Below are 17,093 nucleotides of genomic sequence, written 5' to 3'. Positions count from 1 at the left end.
ACAGTTACAACACAGGTACAATTACAAGACAGTTACAGTTACAACACAGGTACAGTTACAAGACAGGTACAGTTACAACACAGTTACTGTTACAACACAGGTACAGTTACAACACAGTTACAGTTACAACACAGGTACAGTTACAACACAGTTACAGTTACAACACAGGTACAGTTACAACACAGTTACAGTTACAACACAGGTACAGTTACAAGACAGGTACAGTTACAACACAGTTACTGTTACAACACAGGGTTTAAAGGATATCTGCAGATAAAATGTGGCTAATCACTCATGCGTTAGCATGTGCACAGCTGCATACAAATTATACTGAATGGTTTTCTTGTATAAAGCTCCTCAACTCTGGAATAATCTTCCCTAAAATGTTTGGGAATCTTTAAGTCTTAAGCCTCCGTGTCTATGTTACCTTCTGGCTCTCTGCCTTTAGTTAGGCTGTTTTATATTTAGATCTGCTGGAGTCATTAGATAGATAATCAAACTCTGATAATGTTTTATATTCTCTGTTTTACTTAAATCCAGTTAAAACTAATTCCGTCTCTCTGCTTTCCTCCGAGTTACTGACTGCCCACCTGTCTGACCCGATACCGATGATTGCAGACTGTCTGCCCACTGCAAATTAAATCGTCACTGTCCAATGAAAAACAAGTATCTCCATGTCGATTTTTAGTTTACTACATAATTTGAACAGACAAACTGTTCCTTATACTGTGCCCAAATTTCTTGATGAATGGACCAATAGAAATATTCTACAATGACCTGAAATAAACTCTTTTTACATTGACTTTCACTGAAAGTTAAGAAGGTTTTTTCTCTCTCCTGTAAAGTCACTGTTTTCATTGGACAGCGACAAAATGTACTCTAACTAGGTATTTTCTAACTGCTTCCACTGCTGGTGTGGATATTATGTGAGTAATATGTGAGAGTACATGTGAAAGTACATGTAATAGCACATGCAATAGTCCATAGTAATACATGATAGTGCATGTGATAGTGTGTGGGAGTACATGTGAAAGTACATGCATTAGCATGTCACAGTGCACATGATAGTACATAGTAATATAGTAATACATATGATAGTACACGCAGCAGTGCATCATAGTGCATAATAGTACATGTAACAGCACATACAATAGTACATAGAAGAACATGATAGTGCATGTGATAATACATGTGATATTTCATGCGATAGTACATGTGATAGTGCATGGTAGTACATGCAATAGTATATAATAGTACGGGTGATAGTACACGTGATAGTGCATGGTAGTACATGCAATAGTGTATAATAGTACGGGTGATACTACATGTGATAGTGCATGATAGTACATGCAATAGTATATAATAGTACGGGTGATAGTACACGTGATAGTGCATGGTAGTACATGCAATAGTATATAATAGTACGGGTGATAGTACACGTGATAGTGCATGATAGTACATGTGAAAGTACATCTCATAGTACATGCGGCAGTATATGATAGTACACGTGTTAGCACATGTGATATTACATATGATGTTACATGCAATAGTACATGTGATAGTACTTAATAGTACATGGTAGTACATGCAATAGAATATAATAGTACATGGTAGTACATGTGATAGTACATGTTTCCTCCCAAAAAATATCATTCATGCCATAGAGGGTTAAATGATTCTAATTTTAAAAGCAAAAAAATGATCATAAGATATTACAATACAGTAAAAAGGGTTCCAGTCTATTTACCAGGCACCACACTGCAATATTATTTTTTTCATTACCAATAATTACTATTATTATAATTATTATTTGAGATATTATTTAATTCTGCCTAAATTATATTTATAATTCTGTTTACATTTAAATAACCATTGTTAAAGACGCAAGTCTTAAGAATAACGTGATTAATCATAGAAAATTGTTGTTTATTGTGATTTTTTATTATTGATCTGTTCAGGTGTGTACACTCACCACCTGTGAGCCGCAGTCACACTCCTCTCCCGGTTCCACAAAACCATTCCCACACTCAGGAGGATCCAGCAGCTGAACAGACAGACAGACAGACAGACAGACAGACAGAGAGAGGTTTTGGTTAAACACATTTAGCACATTCCTGACATTCCTTTCAGCACCACGTTCCCAGAAGAGAGATTCTGTAGAACCTCACAGCATCTCTTTTAGGGGCTCAAAGGTACAGAAAATTCACAGTTTGGTTCACACGCTTTCAGAATGTTTTCAGTGTGTTTTTCGGTACGGTTGGTGTAAAAAATAAAGAGGCTGGTTATTCAGTATAGAATCTCCTTTATTAACTTTATAAAAACAATAAATCTTCATTATAACCATGTTTTGTTTTATGGGATGGAATATTGTCTCGAGCTTTTTTATTATTAAATGCTTGAAACCAGGGTTCTGTCCTACTCTCATCATGAGAGACTCTTGTTGGAACAAACAAACAATAAGCAATGAGTATGATTGTGGCGCTTTATTAAGAACAAAACAACAGCATTACTTTAACTGTTTAAACTACAGCTATTTTTTCTTAAACATGATACTGGATGCATTTCAGCATTTGAGTTATTTTTAAGAAATATCAGCTTTAGATTGTTAGAATTAAATTAGATTTGTGGTGTCAATCACTTGAATTAAAATGAATTACAATCATGGTTAATTTATTTAATGCTGGAATGTTCCAGTATTGTTGTGAGGGGACAGTAATAATAGTGTAGTGTGGTTTAGGTCTGGAATATTAGATCAGTTTTTACTTGATCGTTATATCTGAGAAAGAGAGAGACAGAGAGAGAGAGAGAGAGAGAGATAAAGACAGACAGAGAGAGATAGAGAAATGGCCAGAGAAAGAGAGAGAGAGAGAGAGAGAAACAGAGAGAGAGATAAAGACAGACAGAGATAGAGAAATGGCGAGAGAGAGAGAGAGAGACAGAGAGAAAAATGGCGAGCGAGAGACAGAGAGACAGAGAGTGAAAGAGAGAGACAGAGAGAGATAAAGACAGACAAAGAGAGATAGAGAAATGGCGAGAAAAAGAGAGAGAGACAGACAGAGAGAGATGGAAAATGGCAAGAGAGAGAGAGAGAGACAGAGAGAGACAGAGAAATGTGAGAGAGAGAAATGGTGAGAGAGACAGAATCAGAGAGAGAGAGAGAGAGAGAAATGGTGAGAGAGAGAGAAACAGAGGGAGAGAGAGAGACACAGAGAGAGATAAATGGTGAGAGAGAGAAACAGAGAGAGAGAGAGAGAGAGAGGAAGAGAGAGAGAGAGAGAGAGGAAGAGCGCCTAACCCTGCGTTCACACTGTAACCGTGACCCTCGTACCGTGCTGGTTCGTAAAGAGTACACGTACCCTTACACTTCACAGTGAGGGAAACTCACCTTACTGGGCTTATTGAAGAGGCAGCTTCCTCCACCCTGGAGCAGAAACTGCAGATATTCATCCACACTGCAGCGGGAGAACTTCCGCGGAAGATAATACCTTATATATAAACACACACACACACAGATTAATTATTATTACTATTATTAGTATGATTAGTATTAGTCTTATTGTTTTATTATCATGTTATTACTCAGAACAGCCTGAAAGTCCTGATAAGAAAAGTCCTGAAAGTGAAATAGACCTGAAGATCAGTAATACAGTGTGGACCTGCAGTAGAGGCTTACCCTGTGTCCTCCATTATACATCCCAGCCAGGCATCAGGACACCGACAGTCTCCTGTACAAGAGAAACGGCAAGTTTCAGCCATTATTACATCAGCAATCAGTACTACTAATTTAAAATCACATCAAATATTGTACATTTCTTTTGGATTTACTCACTGTTTTATTTAATCAAGAAAAATGTACCACCTTCAGTCTTCATTACAGGCACTTTCATGAAGCCCAACATTACATTAATAAGGTCCTGCAAAGACTGGGTCTAACTTTTCTTAATGCAAACTCGTACGCTACTCTAGCAGGACAATGCTCATCCACATGCTGCTGCTGTAAAATTTTGCTGTAAAAAAATCGGAGTAAAATTTACTTTTAAAAAGTTTCGCAACTTTCTGCATTTGTTTTTTTTAAGTAAATATAATTTCAGATAAATTTAAGTAACTTCAACTCTGTTTCAAGACTTAAATGTTACATAGAGTAAATAAGTGAACTGAACTTCAGCCAATCCTTTCTTTTAGTAAACTTTACTTCATTTATTTTATTTTTATTTTATCTTTTAGTAAACTTTACTTAATGTCTGCATACAATATTACCTAATTACAATTACTTAATTTTTACAATATTACTCAAAACATTCATGATACATATTATATTATAATTCCTAAAATTTAAATATATTTTATAAATATTGTAGTTAAAACACACGTACTACTCTGTCTTAACACACGGGTGGCATGTAATACATTCTTTTAGTAGACTTGGTCTGTTTACAAAATAAATGTTTAAGATTATGTAAATATTTGAATGTGTTTTAACTAAAAAATATTTAAATTTCAGGAATTATAATATAATATGTATCATAAATTATTTGAGTAATATTGTATAAATGAAGTAATTGTAATTTGGTAATATTGTATGTAGAAATGAAGTAAAGTTTACTAAAAGAAAGGATTGATTCAGTAAAAATAAATGAAGTAAAGTTTACTAAAAGAAAGGATTGATTCAGTAAAAATGTATTAAGTAACGTTTACTAAAAGAAAGGATTGACTCAGTAAAAATAAATGAAGTAAAGTTTACTAAAAGAAAGGATTGATTCAGTAAAAATAAATGAAGTAAAGTTTACTGAAAGAAAGGATGGACTGCAGTTCAGTTCACTTATTTCCTTTATGTAACATAGACTTGAAACCGAGTTGAACTTCCTTAAATTCATCTGAAATTAAATTTACGTATAAAAAGCAAACGCAGAAAGTTGCGAAACTTTTTAAAGTAAATTTTACGCATCATTTTTTCAGTGTACACTGCCCTGGCTAGTAAATTGGGACACAGCCGGGAAAAAGCGCTCTTATTAGTAGACAGGGAGTGCGAGAACGGGCGGTAAAATAAGAATAGGAGGAAGACAGAGAGAGAGACAAGGAAGGAATGTAAACAAAAGCTCACCAGAGAAGCATTTTATTTTATTATTTTTTTCATTAGAGTTCATTATTGTTTAAACAACCTCAAGGGCCAGATGTTGCATGCTATAGGCCGCCTAGTGCCAACCCCTGATCTACATGTTAATATGTCTGAGATGTTGCAGCGTTTCACACTATTTCTGTATGTTTATCTCAATAATATGTTGAAATATTAATAATTTATTGTTCTTGGTTAATTTAATATTTTTTTAATGAATATAACTCCAATATTGCAACTATTTCCAGATCTGATTCTCCTGCTTTACCTGCAGCGTTGCGAATGTTGTTCCACTTCATGCCGATGTTCTGACCCAAACTCTGACAAAGAGAAACCGCCACAGAGCCCACACTGCCGTACTGAAACACAGCAGATACAGCATCAGTCAAAAGTCTGGACACACCTTCCCATTCAGTGTTTTCCTTTATTTCATTATTTTATTTATTTTCTACATACCTCATTAATCCCGCCTCCTTGAGTGATGGAACACACTCCTCCAGTGTAGGCGGATCCACTCCTGCTGCTCTGAAATGTACTTCCCCTAACACACACACACACACACACACACCGTAAGAGAGAGAAAAAATTACAGTTTTTCAGTAAATGCCATATTGTACCATACACAATAATATTCGTATACATGTTCAACCATTAAAGAAAAAACATGGTGATGATATTGTTATTCTGTGTTGAAAGCAGATCATTTCTTACTTGCTTTGCTATTTACTGTAAAGTGCTAAAGGTATTTTTTGTATAGTTTTTAGCTTTAGCTTTCCACGTTTAGCTTTAGCTCTTCAGTTTTATGTTTAGCTTTACCTCTGTGGGTTTAGAATTGTCTTTATTTCTCCAGATTCAGGTTAAACTTTACATCTCCAGACTCAGCCTTAGCTATCCAGGTTTATGTTTAGCTTTAGCTCTCCAAATTTAAGTTTAGCTTTAGATCTCTAGACTTATCTTTAGCTCTTATCTTCATCTCTCCAGGTTTAGCTTTAGCTCTCCAGGTTTATCTTTAGCTCTCAAGGTTTAGGTTTAGCTCTCCAGGTTCAGCTTTAGCTCTCTAGGTTTATCTTTAGCTCTCCAGGTATAGCTTTAGCTCTCCAGGTTTAGCTTTACCTTTACAGCTTTAGATTTAGCTCCCCAGCTTTAGATTTAGCTCTCCATGTTTAGCTTTAGCTCTCCAGGCTTAGCTTTATCTATCCAGGCGTAGCTTTAGCTCTCCAGGTTTAGGTTTAGCTCTCCATGCTTAGCTTTAGCTCTCCAGGCTTATCTTTAGTTCTCCATGTTTGGCTTTAGCTCTTCAGGCTTAGCTCTGACTTTCTAGGTTTAGCTTTAGCTTTCCAGGCTTAGCTTTAGCTCTCCAGACTTAGCTTTAACTCTAAAGGTTTTGCTTTAGTTACCCAGATTTAGGTTTAACTCTTTAAGTTTAGCTTTAGCTCTTCAGGCTTAGCTTTAGGTCTCTAGGCTTAGCTTTAACTCTACAGGCTTAGTTTTAGGTCTTCAGGTTTATCTTTCGCTCTCCAGGTTTAGCTTTAGCCCTTCATGATTAGCTTTAGCTCTTCAGGTTTAGCTTTAGCTCTCCAGGTTTAGCTTTAGCTCTCCATGATTAGCTCTTCAGGTTTAGCTTTCGCTCTCCAGGTTTAGCTTTAGCTCTCCAGGTTTAGCTTTAGCTCTTCAGGTTTAACTTTAGCTCTCCAGGCTTAGCTTTGGTTCTCCATGCTTAGCTTTAGCTCTCCAGGTTAGCTTTGGCTCTCGATGCTTAGCTTTAGCTCTTAAGGCTTAACTTTAGCTCTCCAGGTTTAACTTTAGCTCTCCAGGTATAGCTTTAGCTCTCCAGGTTTAGCTTTATCATTTCAGCTTTAGTTTAATCTCTCCAGGTTTAGGTTTAGCTCTCAATGCTTAGCTTTAGCTCTCCAGGTTTAACCTTAGCTCTCCAGGTTTAGCTTTAGCTCTTCAGGTTTAACTTTAGCTCTCCAGGCTTAGCTTTGGTTCTCCATGCTTAGCTTTAGCTCTCCAGGTTAGCTTTGGCTCTCGATGCTTAGCTTTAGCTCTTAAGGCTTAACTTTAGCTCTCCAGGTTTAACTTTAGCTCTCCAGGTTTAACTTTAGCTCTCCAGGTATAGCTTTAACTCTCCAGGTTTAGCTTTATCATTTCAGCTTTAGTTTAATCTCTCCAGGTTTAGATTTTAGCTCTCCATGCTTAGCTTTAGCTCTCCAGGTCTAGCTTTAGCTCTTCAGGCTTAGCTTTATCTCTCCAGGCTTAACTTTGGCTCTCCAGGCTTAGTTTTAGCTCTACAGGTTTATCTTAGCTTTAGCCCTCCGGGTGTAGCTTTAGCTCTCCAGGTTTATCTTTAGCTTTAGCTCTCCAGGTTTAGCTTTAGCTCTCCATGCTTAGCTTTAGCTCTCCAGGTTTAGCTTTAGCTCTCTGCATATATGTGTATTTATATATATATGTGTGTGTATGTAACTCACGACAGAAGCTGTACTGAGTCAGGGTTCTCCTGGACGCTCTCTCTGCGGTACTGCATGAAGTTCTGTAATGTTATCAGCGGCTCAGGAACCACAGAAACTGGGTTGCCAGACGTCCAGGTTTCCATCGCAACCAGAACAATGCGGGTATTGAGCTGTTCCTTATAGATCTGGGTTCCACAGCAACACAACAGAGAATATTCAAGAGGTTAAGTCATATAAAATATACAGTAGCTCCTAATAAACACTTTATTAATGTGTGTGTTCTGAGGGGGGGGGCTCACCGCATCTGCCATGTTCACCACCGCTTTGGCAAAGTTCCTCGTCTGGGTGGTCGAGCGCCGTAACTGTACAAACTACACACACACACACACACACACACACACACACACACACACACACACACATAGAGGATATATACATAGAGGATATATACACAATGCAATTAAAATTAAACACAAACTAGATATCAATAACTGCAATCATTTTAAAGCAATAAAACTAGGCACTACTGACTGACTTGGGATTGGAAATAATCCACACATATTGTAATGGATCAGGAATTGGCTATTTTAATACTAATCCAGTTACAACTATTTGTTTTAACCACAGTTTTCTATCTATTATCAAAAAAATTATAACAAATTTGTATTTTTGCTTAATATAAGCATATGCATTTCAATTCGCATATATTTGTCAAGTTTTTCATTATTTTAAAATGTTCTGCATTGTGGATTAATACTAAAGTCATCCAAACTATATATAAAAAAAAAGAATATATTTTATATTTTAGATTCTTCAAAAGTAGCACCTCTTGCTTAGATACAGACAGTTTTGCACATCTCTGCTGGATTTTCTCAGTCAGCTTTATAAAGTAGAGTCACCTGGAATTCAGGCTTTCAGTTAACAGCTGTGCTGAACTCATCAAGAGTTAATTAACTTGAATTTCTTGTCTCTTAATGTAAAGTTTGAGAGCATCAGTTAAAGTAAAGTAGTGAAGAGGTAGAGTTACAGGTATACAGTGAATAGTGAATATTTGAGTAATGTTCTAATCCAGATTATGAGAAGCAACAACTACTCAACTAAGTTAAGAAATATGAAGATCAGTCAATCCAAAACATTTTGAATCGCAAAGAGGATCAGAGACAATATAATGATGAAACTGGCTCTCATCAGGACTGCTATAGGAAAGGAAGAGCAAGAGTTTCCTCTGTTGTACAGGATAAGTTCATCAGAGTTTCCAGCCTCAGGAACCACAAGTTAACAGCAGCACAGATAAGAGCTCCTAAATACTTCAGAGGGTATTTTGGTTTGTTTAACACTGTTTTTAAGTTACTACATGATTCCTTATGTGTCTCTATATAGTCTGGAGCACTTTAATATTCATTTACTATGTAGGAAATTAAGTGGGCGGGGCCTCAGTTCTGTTTACTTAATGTCTCCCCCTAGTGGACAGACCCTAGTGCAGAGGAGACCCAGGAAATATTACGGCACTGGAATTTAGCTGTGTGTGTGTGTGTGTGTGTGTTTGTGTGTGTGTGTGTGTGTGTGTGTGTGTGTGTGTGTGTGTGTGTGTGTGTGTGTGTGTGTGTGTGTGTGTGTGTTGTGTGTTTGTGTGTTATATCTGACCATTTCAAAGTCATTGATGATCATGAGCTCAATGTATTTGGTCTCAGTGTGAACTCTGGGCCTGGATACCTGCAGAGAGAGAGATAGAGAGAGAGAGAGAGAGAGAGAGAGAGACAGAAAGAGAGAGAGAGAGAGAGAGAGAGAGAGAGAGAGAGAGAGAGAGAGAGAGAGACAGACAGATAGAGGGAGAGAGAGAGAGACAGATAGAGGGAGAGAGAGAAATAGATAGATAGAGAGAGAAAGAGAGAGAAAGAGCAAAAGAGAGCCAGTCGGAGTTCGTTTGTACACACAGATCAGTGGTGCACCCCTAATATCAGTAAACCCAATCTAATGGCTACAAGACACTTTTCAGGACTATTTGCAAGACTTTTATTTTCCGAAGTATCTCCCAAGACTTTCTGCTGCAGGATATATCTAAGACTTTCTCGAAGATATTGTCAAAGACTTTCTACTGCAGGACTTTCTGCTGCAGAACTTTCTCCAAGACTTTATACTGTCAGACTTTTTGCTGCAGGACTTATTTTAAGACTTTCTGTACAGGACTTTCTCCAAGACTATCTCCGAAATTATCTGCAGGACTTTCTGCTGTTGGATTTTCTTCTACAGAGTTTTCTCCCAAGACTTTCTACTGCAGGACTTTCTGATGCTGGACTTTCTCCAAGACTTTCTGCTGCAGGACTTTCTACTGCAGGACTTTCCACTGCAGGGCTTTCTCCAAGACTCTCTGGAGGATATTCTGCAGGACCTTCTGCTGTATGATTTCCATTTGCATGAACTTCATCCAAGAAAATCAGTACGACATTCTGCTGCAGGACTTTCCCTCCAATCTATCTGCAGGACATCCAGCTACAGGTTTTTCCTCCCAAACTTTACTCCAAGAAGTGTTGCAGGACTTTTTGGAGGTTACCTTTCTGCTGAAGAACTTTCTCCAGAACTGTCTTCAAGACTTTCTATAGGACTTTCTGCTGCAGGACCTTCTTCAGGACCTTTTACATGATTTTCTGCAGGTCTTTCGGCAGGATCTTTTTTACAGAAGCCTTTGCAGGACTTTCAACAGGACTTTCTACAGGACCTCCTGTAGGAACCTCTGCCCAACCTTCCACAGGACTTTCTTGGGCCTCCTGAATGTGTTTCTGGACCTTATGCAGGATTTCACAGTGTGTGTTTGAAACTTAAATGCATCAAATGAGCAAATGACATTTTGCCTGAAAAGGTTCTGCTTTGTGTAAAAGTTAGAAAAAACAGTAGATAACTTCTCCCTTTCACAGGATAATCTGTTGTATTTCAGAGTGATGTAATCTGTGACGAGGTGGAGGATGGGTTTTTTCTTACCCGGCGTTTTGTGCGTTTTAATCCCTCTGTTTGTTCAGAGTCAGACTGCAGATCCTCCTCAGGGTCTTCATCTGGAGTACAATCTACCAAACACAGCAAAATGACACAAATTTGGACAATCACTGAATTCAGGAGTTCCATTCAGTGCTTTTGCCACAAGTATACAAAATCCAGCCTTTTGCCCTAATTTTTATGCAATTTTCATTACTACACTAAAGCCCTATCTGGACAGGATTAGTTTCTCATGGAAAAAATATTAATTTATATGATGTTACACCTGCATCTGGACTGCAATTGAAAAAACAGGAGGACCAGTGACTTTTTGGGACTTTCTTGGTCACATGACATCGATCGTTCAGTAGCTCCTCCATTTCCACACACTGTTGTGTTTTTACGTGGATCTCGTGCCCAAAATTTAATTAAGGTGTGCAGCAGTAGACAAATAGCTATTTTCAGAGATGTGGATCTGGACAGGACTAAAATTACCGGAGGAGCACGGAGTTCAGAGAAAAACAGTAGATAATTCAGCCTGTAATTTTCTCAGAGGACGTCTGAGAAAAACACGTACATGATCGTTCTGGACAGAAATAAAATCCAGGCTAAAGTGATTCAAATGATTCAAATTCAAATTTTTGCCTAATGTGGCTCAATTCTGATTGTCAATGTGCCAAATCCAGTTTTTTCAAATCAGATTTGAGTCACTTTCAAATGTGGACCTAATTTGGATACATATCCGATCCATGGATATGCTACATGAATGTGAACGGTCAAATCAAATCTGAATTCATGCGTCTTTTTGCTTTTACGCATTAGCATTAGCGCTATGTGCTTCTCTCTCGTACCCACACTGCATCTCTTGGTGCAGCTGTGCAGCTATAGCTGCAAAAAAACAGCAAAAGCAAACCACCTGGCCTTTTTTCACCTCCTCGACCTGAGCATGAACTTCAGAGCAGCTGTTTCCTGTTTCTCCACTCCAGCAAAAGATGCTCCACATATGAGCTGCTAACAAACTCATCCATTTCCCTTTATAAAGCTACAAGTCTCTCGTCTCTCTGATATGAGGGTTTTTGTTGTTGGTGAAGAAGGAGACGTTTATACAGGTATCAATGTGCAGCATGTGAGACGATTCAGGGACTGATTCGTTCACATTACACACAGATACAGATCACTTACATTTACAGTGAATGTGTCCCAATATTTTTGTGATCATTTTACAGCAGTACCTGTACAGGAGGTTGTGAGTTTTATGTCTGGAATTTTCTTCACCAGGTGGGCGTCGACAATCTGCAAACAAACCAATCAAATCAAAGCTACACTTAAAAAAAAACATTGGCCACAAATAGGATTAAATATTTATTCTTATCTAAAACAAAACTGCATAATTAACTCAATTTACTTGACGAGGGACGTTACTGTGAATAACTACCCAAACTAATGGTTATTGACCAGTAATACATCACCTGATCGGTTTTATTGATCAGCGGCTCAATGATGTAGGAGAACACACCGTCTGAAAACATTCCACTGAGAGAGAGAGAGACAGCAGCTCAGCATTATTACTATTACTCACTGTATCACTGTTACTGTACTCACCATGACTCACGCTAAAAAACACACACATTTCCGACCTGAGGATTCACCTGCAGGTGTGTGTGTGAGCATGTGTGTGTGTGTGTTGTACTCACTGAAGGCCTTGGCAGGTTGCTAGTGCTGCCCAGGATCGTGGATTTCCTCTCAACGAGCCATGATAATAACAGTGTTCTCCACCCTACACACACACACACACACACACACACACATATAATTTTTTATTGACAGTAATAATTCATTTCTGTAAATCAATCTGTGAATCAGTCAGTGTAAACTGGCCAATGAATCACTCTGTAAATTGATCTGTGAATCATTATTTAAAACCGTCTGTGAATCAGTCTGTGAGTCCTTTTTTTTATTTTATTGAAAGTAAAAATTCACTTCTGTGAATCAGTCTGTGAGTCAGTGTAAATTGGTCTATGTATTGATCTGTAAATCAGTATTTAAAACTGTCTGTGGATCATTTTTTAATTTCATACCAAAGTAATAATTCACTTCTGTGAATCAGTCTGTGAGTCAGTTTGAGAGTCAATCGGTGAATCAGTATTTAAAACCGTCTGTGAATCAGTTTGTAAATCAGTATTTAAAAACGTATGTGAATCAGTCTGTGAACCAGTCTGTGAATCATTCTGTGAATCATTCTGTGAATCAGTATTTAAAACAGTCTGTGAGTCAATCTGTGAATCTGTTTGTGAATCAGTATTTAAAAACGTATGTGAATCAGTCTGTGAACCAGCATTTTAAACCCCATGTGAATCATTCTGTGAATCAGTCTGTGAATCAGTCTGTGAATCAGTATTTAAAACAGTCTGTGAGTCAATCTGTGAATCTGTTTGTGAATCAGTATTTAAAAACGTATGTGAATCAGTCTGTGAACCAGCATTTAAAACCCCATGTGAATCAGTCTGTGATTCATTCTGTGAATCAGTCTGTGATTCATTCTGTGAATCAGTCTGTGAATTATTCTGTGAATCATTCTGTGATTCATTCTGTGAATCAGTCTGTGAACCAATGTTTAAAACCGTCTGTGAATCAGTCTGTGAGTCAATTTGTGAATCAGTATTTAAAAACAAGGCTCAGTTTTTCATTTTATTAACGTTAATATTCACTTCTGTGAATCAGACAGTGTAAATAGGTCTATTAATTTATTCTGCGAATCAGTATTTCAAAACGTCTGTAAATCAGTCTGTGAATCAGTATTTAAAACCGTCTGTAAATCAGTCTGTAAGTCAGTCTGTGAATCAGTATTTAAAACCGTCTGTAAATCAGTCTGTAAGTCAGTCTGTGAATCAGTATTTAAAACCGTCTGTAAATCAGTCTGTAAGTCAGTCTGTGAATCAGTATTTAAAACCGTCTGTGAATCAGTCTGTAAGTCAGTCTGTGAATCAGTATTTAAAACCGTCTGTGAATCAGTCTGTAAGTCAGTCTGTGAATCAGTATTTAAACTGTCTGTGAATCAGTCTGTAAGTCAGTCTGTGAATCAGTATTTAAAACCATCTGTGAATCAGTCTGTAAGTCAGTATTTAAAACCTTCTTTGAATCAGTCTGTGAGTCAGTCTGTGAATCAGTATTTAAAACAGTCTGTGAATCAGTCTGTGAGTCAGTCTGTGAATCAGTATTTAAAACGGTCTGTGAATCAGTCTGTGAGTCAGTATTTAAAACCTTCTTTGAATCAGTCTGTGAGTCAGTCTGTGAATCAGTATTTAAAACAGTCTGTGAATCAGTCTGTGAGTCAATCTGTGAATCAGTATTTAAAACAGTCTGTGAATTAGTCTGTGAATCAATCTGTGAATCACTATTTAAAACAGTCTGTGAATCAGTCTGTGAGTCAACCTGTGAATCAGTATTTAAAACCGACTCTGAGTCTGTGAATAAGTAAGGGGGTACGTTACCGCTGTCTGAGACGGTTTTCCTTCTTTATCAAAGTGACGCTCCACATAATCAGAGGATAAAAGGTCACTGAAATAAACACAGAAATAATCAAATGTTACAGAAGTGAAGTAACTGTAAATTACAGGTGTAATTACTGACCCCAGACCACAGACCCGCTATTCCAGACCCAATTACCATCTCCACATTAATGACCCTAATTTACAGGCCTAATTACTGACCCCATATTACCAGGCTTAATTACTCACCCCAGAGTATAGAACAATTAATTGGTAACCAATTAAAATAGAGAAGAAAAGCTATTATTTATAGGGGAATCTTCCCTTACAGTGTTTTGTTCACCTAATTCTGAACAGTAAAAGTGAATTGTAGTTGCTAAAAGCTTTCATTGCTCTATACTCACTGATTTAACTGGAGATCTAAGATGTAAGTGCTTCCGAAAGCCTCAATCTGGAAAGTGCTCTGGGCTAAGTGGAGCAGCTGGAGAAGAGAGAAAGGAAAATTATTTTTCAGAGAAACAGATTAAACACGTCCTAAAGTCTAATAAACCCATTTTAAGCCATATGTGACAGATTCACAGAACATCAACTCCTATAACTCTACAAGCATATTGCCCAATGAGCCCAAAACTCAAGCAATCAATCCTCCCCATAAGAATTGGGAAAATTCTCCAAGCACCCAATAAAGATATAGCTATATCAATTAAGGGCTAAAGTTCAGCAACCTAACTGCTGCTGTTTAACTAGTCAACTTTAGGGCGTATTTTATCGTATGTCTTCAGAAAGTGGGCAAGTGGTGCAACAATTCATTATTATATTATCTTTATTATTTTTTTATTTTCTTTTATTTATTTGATTTTTCCATTCCACCTTAAATGCTGCATTTTCTGCCATATGTTGCACAACGTAAGGTGGAACAGGAAAGAAATAAAAGAAATGGGCATAAACATTGACGCTACACATTAAAATACACAAGTAAAATACTTTAATTTGTGGGTTTCTTTGAACGCTGTCCCTGCTGCTCCATGCTGTTTACACACTAAGAGTGCTGTATGTGCAGCGTTCACTGCTCACACTGTGTTTAAAAGCGCAGCGGCAAATTTTCAGTGTTCTGTGTTAAAGCAGCTTCACACTGCACAGATATACAGATATACACACTGAAACACAGAATCTTCTCACTTTATTTACTTTCTTGAGACGATGTGCTCGCACAGTTTATCGGTGCTCATTTTGGTGCGTTTAGGTTTTTATGCCTGTGTGAAATCAAACCAAACAGAGGGAGAAACTTTCACAACTACAGGTGTGAAAATGTGAAAACGCTCTTTTATACTCAGCTGATTCAGTTATAATTCAGAAATCCTTACAACCAAGCTGAGATGTTTATAATAAAGTAAAAAAAAGTTTTCTCTATATCCAATTTATCATGCATTTTTTACTCCAGCGCCACACGTCCAGGGCTTTATGTCTCCTCAAACATACCAGTATATACTAGTGTTTTAATATATTAACACCACTGATATAAATATGATTGCGTTTTACATTTCTTACATTCGTTCTTTTATTTACATTTAAAAATCCACTATGAAAACTTGCGTCTTTAGAAGAACAAGTGTGATTAATGTCGTGATTAATCTATTTTTTTTTTAATTGATTGACAGCACTAATATATATATATATATATATATATATATATATAACAGTCACAGTGGATGGTCACATGGTTATTTTCTCTATAACAGAACATGCTGTACTGGACATCTCATCATCATCATCTCATCAGCTGCCTCTATGTGTGTGTGTGTGTGTGTGTGTATGTGTTAACAGCAACCTGTTTGGAGCTTCCAAGTAACAGAAGCCCATAGCAATACCAATTAGCATGATGCTAATGATGCTAACTGCATGTGTGATCCATCACACTCTGTGAAACTGTGTTCAGCAGTGTGTGAGTGTGTGAGGGTGATGGATCTGCTGCTGATGGGCTGTAAGGAGGAGGGAGGGTTGGGGGGGTGAAGATGAAGATGACCTAGTTCTTCTTCTTATCTTCATTACTGTCCTTACAGAGCACCTCTGTCTCTCTCTCTCTCTCTCTCTCTCTCTTTTTTTTCTCCATTCTCACTCACAGTCTCTCGCCCGCTCTCTCTGGCCCTGGTGTCCAGGCTGCTGTGTGGTGTCTCCTCTGTGGAGAGCTTCTGCTGCAGGAGGCGTTTAGGGTGTGTGATGTGTTCCCACTGACCAGTGCTGCTGCTGCTGCTGATCCTGCCTGAGACACACACACACACAGACACACACACACAGACACACACACACACACACCAGTAAACATCAGCATCAGCATCATCAGCATCAGCACCAGCATCAGCACCAGCCATTACCATTACTCCATCATTCATTAAACTGATGCTCTGATTTTCATTGAATCACACACACACACACCTTCCCCCAACACACACACACACACACACACACACACACACACTGCTACACACACACTGGCCCCCTCACCTGCCACTACAGCAAACAGCAGACACTGCAGCGCGAGCATCCTCGCTGAGCCCGCATGCACTGCAGCTCTATTCCAGCGCGAGGAGCAGATCTGATCTACCGCAGTCCGCGCGCCTCCCCCGCCGAATCGGTGCGGTAAACGCCGCGCGCCAACGGATTAATCAAACCTGTGCGATTGCGCACGGTTTGCATGATGCTCCGACCGCGCGCACGAGCGCGCCTGCCTGTATGAGCTTGTGTGCGAGCGTGTGTTTGAGCGTGCGTGTGTGTGTATGCATGCATGAGTGTGTGTTTGAATGTGTGTGTGTGTGTGTGTGTGTGTGTGTAGGCGAGGGAAGGGAGGGGAGGGGGGCTCTGCGGCAGAGCACGTGGGATCCTCCCTGATTCCTGTTGAAGAAGATGCTCTGCAGTGCGGGCCGAGTCCAGCAGCGGGCGCTCACTTAATTCACTCACTTAATGCAATAAAATGAGAACTTTTTTTACATTTACGGCAATTTTTAACCGATGCTCTTATCCAGATTATGGGTTATGAGTTGGGCCAGTGTAGCGTTAGGAGTTTTGCCCCTAGGATTC

The 17,093-nt window shown here is 38.4% G+C and overlaps 1 protein-coding gene across 3 annotated transcripts in view; it reads right to left on the bottom strand.

Annotated features, from left to right (window-relative positions):
- Window positions 1–16,834, bottom strand: part of LOC103037453 (disintegrin and metalloproteinase domain-containing protein 11) — a 42,457-nt gene extending 25,623 nt beyond the window's left edge. For all 3 annotated transcript variants that reach the window (XR_007438284.1, XM_049475950.1, XM_049475951.1), the window contains exons 1-16: window positions 16,521–16,834; window positions 16,139–16,278; window positions 14,423–14,499; window positions 14,022–14,088; window positions 12,225–12,307; window positions 12,000–12,063; window positions 11,763–11,823; window positions 10,540–10,622; window positions 9,208–9,276; window positions 7,863–7,934; window positions 7,582–7,748; window positions 5,570–5,654; window positions 5,382–5,472; window positions 3,674–3,725; window positions 3,386–3,485; window positions 1,973–2,044 (exon numbers count right to left, since the gene is read on the bottom strand). Coding sequence is in view for 2 of the 3 variants with exons in the window: in XM_049475950.1 (XP_049331907.1) it covers window positions 1,973–2,044; window positions 3,386–3,485; window positions 3,674–3,725; window positions 5,382–5,472; window positions 5,570–5,654; window positions 7,582–7,748; window positions 7,863–7,934; window positions 9,208–9,276; window positions 10,540–10,622; window positions 11,763–11,823; window positions 12,000–12,063; window positions 12,225–12,307; window positions 14,022–14,088; window positions 14,423–14,499; window positions 16,139–16,278; window positions 16,521–16,560 (1,323 nt within the window). In the remaining variant the exon portion in view is untranslated. The remainder of the gene's footprint in view (window positions 1–1,972; window positions 2,045–3,385; window positions 3,486–3,673; window positions 3,726–5,381; window positions 5,473–5,569; window positions 5,655–7,581; window positions 7,749–7,862; window positions 7,935–9,207; window positions 9,277–10,539; window positions 10,623–11,762; window positions 11,824–11,999; window positions 12,064–12,224; window positions 12,308–14,021; window positions 14,089–14,422; window positions 14,500–16,138; window positions 16,279–16,520) is intronic.
- Between the last annotated feature and the right edge of the window lie 259 nt (window positions 16,835–17,093).

This window comes from Astyanax mexicanus, chromosome 3, assembly GCF_023375975.1.
Source record: "Astyanax mexicanus isolate ESR-SI-001 chromosome 3, AstMex3_surface, whole genome shotgun sequence".
Taxonomy (NCBI): domain Eukaryota; kingdom Metazoa; phylum Chordata; class Actinopteri; order Characiformes; family Acestrorhamphidae; genus Astyanax; species Astyanax mexicanus.
This window is presented reverse-complemented; position numbering and strand designations above follow the sequence as displayed.